The sequence below is a fragment of the Gastrolobium bilobum genome, unplaced genomic scaffold, assembly GCF_033153095.1.
Source record: "Gastrolobium bilobum isolate Gb01-03AN ecotype WA unplaced genomic scaffold, APGP_CSIRO_Gbil_v1 utg5634, whole genome shotgun sequence".
Lineage (NCBI taxonomy): Eukaryota > Viridiplantae > Streptophyta > Magnoliopsida > Fabales > Fabaceae > Gastrolobium > Gastrolobium bilobum.
Window position 1 is genome coordinate 318,267 of NW_026898133.1, and position 3,011 is coordinate 321,277.

Here is a 3,011-nt window from a genome sequence, read left to right on the forward strand (position 1 = left end):
TTTGTATCTGCATAGTGCCAAATTCCCAAAATCATTCAAAATATAGTTTAATTGACAACACCTTCATGATTGATAACACCACCCCAAGTTGCAAACACAAGCATACATTATCCAGTACTTGACATTCTATTTAGGGAATTCATTGGTCACGTATAATTTAAGTTGTGATTTGATATAATTTTAAGGCTCCTAAAAGTGAAAAAAGAGAAAGTTACTTTTACATTAAGGTAAAAATTTGTGAAATATAATCCAAACACAAATATAAATAGTACAGCAATGAAAATCATTGGCATGTATTATATCTATCTAGTATAGCATTAAATAACGTGTCAATTTTAATTTTATTCATATAATCCTTTTAATATAATTTTCTATAACACAATTACAAACCCAAAACCACTTTTTACAACCACTTTTTTACTTGATCAATGAGAATATTTAAGATGATAATCCCACATAGATAAGTTAAAAACTTGTATTAATTTCAGGAATATTTACAATGGAAATAGATTTTCTTAATCTTTGATAATTAGACAAGTTGACACTTGAGACTTGACTGTCAAATTAAAAACAAATTAAGAAAAGAAAGATAGAAAACCTAATGACCATATAACAGAGACAGAGCTAACCCAGTCTTCTACCGTATTCTACCTTCATTCACTGATTCTCTTAACATTTAGTGGCTCCCAAGTGCCATATATTTGAAACCAACCATCTCTCTTTTTTTGTTTTTTGTTTTTGTTTTTTTTCATTACATTAAATTAAAACAAAGTTTCAACTTAACTTAGATAAGTTTAACCCACGCCTAGTGCGCACTTTAACAGTGAGAGGGTTAGCCATTTCACTAGAGAGCCTCAGCACCTCCGTTAGATCAACCTCATTATCATCAGACGGTAGCCATTCAAACTCGTGTAAAAGCCTAGCAACCCAGAAGGTCACAGTACTCAAACCCAAAGTCTTCCCGGGACAAGTCCTTCTACCCGACCCGAACGGAGCCAGCCTCAGATCCGACCCGAAAACAGAAAACTCGACCCCTTTGCCCAAAAACCTCTCTGGCATAAATTCAAGTGGGTCCCTCCACACCTCTGGGTCCCGAGTTATGGCCCACATATTAACCATGGCAGTGGTCCCCGCAGGCACATGATACCCATCAATGGTTGTATTAGTTATTGCCAAACGGGCCCACGAGAGAAGTGGGCCCGGAGGATGCAGTCTCAGGACCTCCTTAACCACCGCCGGAAGGTACACCATCGCCGTCACATCCTCCTCCCTGATGTCACGTGACCCACCACCAATTACACGGTCAAGCTCCGCTTGCACCTTCTCTTGAACCTCAGGATGAAGCACAATCCTTGCTAGTATCCACTCAATCAAAACCGCCACAGTATCCGTCCCTCTAAATATCATTTCCTGCCTCCAAAAAAAAAATTTAATTAATTTTTTTAGTAACACAAAAACAATATTTTTTTTACATAAAACATTGACCAATGAAATAAAATAAAATAGTGTTACATTATTTTATTTATTTTTGAATAAAGAACTTACCCAGAGGACAGCAATCATGTCGGATTCAGACAACTTATCTGGTCCTTGGAGAGAGAGCAAGACATGAACGAAATCCATGTTGGTTTGGGTTATGTCGGCTCGGTGGTCGGCGATGATTGAACCAACGAACCGGTTCACCTTGGGGACAAGTTCGGAACAAGCGAACCGGATTTTTTGAGCATCAAAGTCTTTAAGCCAGGGTAAGTGATCACCCCAATTAAGGGTACCCAATAAGTCATACCCTTGTTCCACTAATCCACTCAGCTCCTCCATTCCACTGTTTGCCTCGTCTACCTTATACCGTTGTCCAAACACCGACCACATCATGTTATTTAGCGACGCTTCCTTCAGCACCGGTCGAACCGCGAAAGAACCGTGGTTGTTGTTGTGGCGGTTCGTGAAGGCGTGGATAATTTGTGTGGCGATCTCAGAGCGTTGAATCTCCGAGGCCTTGATTTGTTTGGGGCAGAAGAGGTGCGTGGCGGCGATTCTCCTCAGGGTTCGCCAGTAAACGCCGTAAGGGGCGAAACCGATGGCGCGGTTGAACATGAGGCTGTAAGCAGATTCCTTTATAGGACGATCAGCGAAAACAGAGCTATTAAGAATCTCTTTAGCAACGTCGGGGTTGCACGTGACAATAGCACGTGTTTCGCCGAGGCTGAAGGCCATGAGTCTTGTGGCTCTGCATGCTTTCGCCGCCGCTGCTATACGGTGGTGTGCTAGTGAGGTCATGAGGTTCATGCTTCCAATAAAAGGGTACCCTTTTGGACCAGGAATCATTGTGTTGTTCTTTTTAATGTTGTTGGTGTTTGAGACATTAGAAGAGGGAAGGTTAAGGTTGTTGTTGTTGTTGGTGGTGGTTTTTCTCCATGTGGAGTAGTAGTAGTACTTGCCCCAAGCAGGACCACCAGGGTGAGACCAGTGAAAGAAAGTCATGGTTAGCCAGAGTGAAGCCATGACAAAAATTGACCATGCAATGTTTTCTTGTGTGCATTTGGAGGCCAAGGCAAACACACAGAGGTTATCAATGTGGGTATTCATGGTTGGGATTCAAAGTGTTTGCTAAATAGTCAGAGAGAGAGAGAGGGAGAAAGGGAGAGAAGTTTTTTTTTTTTTTTTTTAATTTCTTTAGGGAGAATTGTGGTGAGTGTGAAAAGGAGGAGAGGTGAGTGTGGTGGAGGTTCGTTGAGGAATATATATAGGGAAGGAAGAGAAGAGGGAGAGGTAAAATCATAACCGTTATGGTTTATGTTACATACCAAGACTCACACTTTACTAATAGACCGTATATAACGGGGAAAAATAATATATATACTGAAAATGATAGGTATTATTGTTATTAATCAGTAATTTAATTATTTAGTGGGGTTTTATAGAAGAAATTAATAGGTAAGTTTTAGTTTTAGTTTTATTTTTTGGAGAAGTCTTATGAACTGCGCCGCCACGAGTGCATGACGTAATCTTGG

General features: G+C 40.3%; 1 protein-coding gene across 5 annotated transcripts; it reads right to left on the reverse strand.

Annotated features, from left to right (window-relative positions):
- Positions 1 to 491: 491 nt before the first annotated feature.
- Positions 492 to 2,690, reverse strand: LOC133313072 (cytochrome P450 78A3-like). 5 transcript variants are annotated; one of them, XM_061514388.1, is made up of 3 exons: positions 2,423 to 2,690; positions 1,546 to 2,341; positions 492 to 1,410 (listed from the first exon to the last, which is right to left on the reverse strand). In XM_061514388.1, exons 1-3 carry the CDS (start codon positions 2,584 to 2,586, stop codon positions 775 to 777), a joined length of 1,596 nt encoding a protein of 531 aa, XP_061370372.1. In that variant the 5' UTR covers positions 2,587 to 2,690; the 3' UTR covers positions 492 to 774. The 5 variants fall into 5 exon arrangements, with proteins under 5 accessions (XP_061370372.1, XP_061370371.1, XP_061370373.1 ...); XM_061514387.1 differs by having other exon boundaries at positions 2,420 to 2,690; XM_061514389.1 differs by having other exon boundaries at positions 1,546 to 2,326; positions 2,417 to 2,690.
- Positions 2,691 to 3,011: the final 321 nt, after the last annotated feature.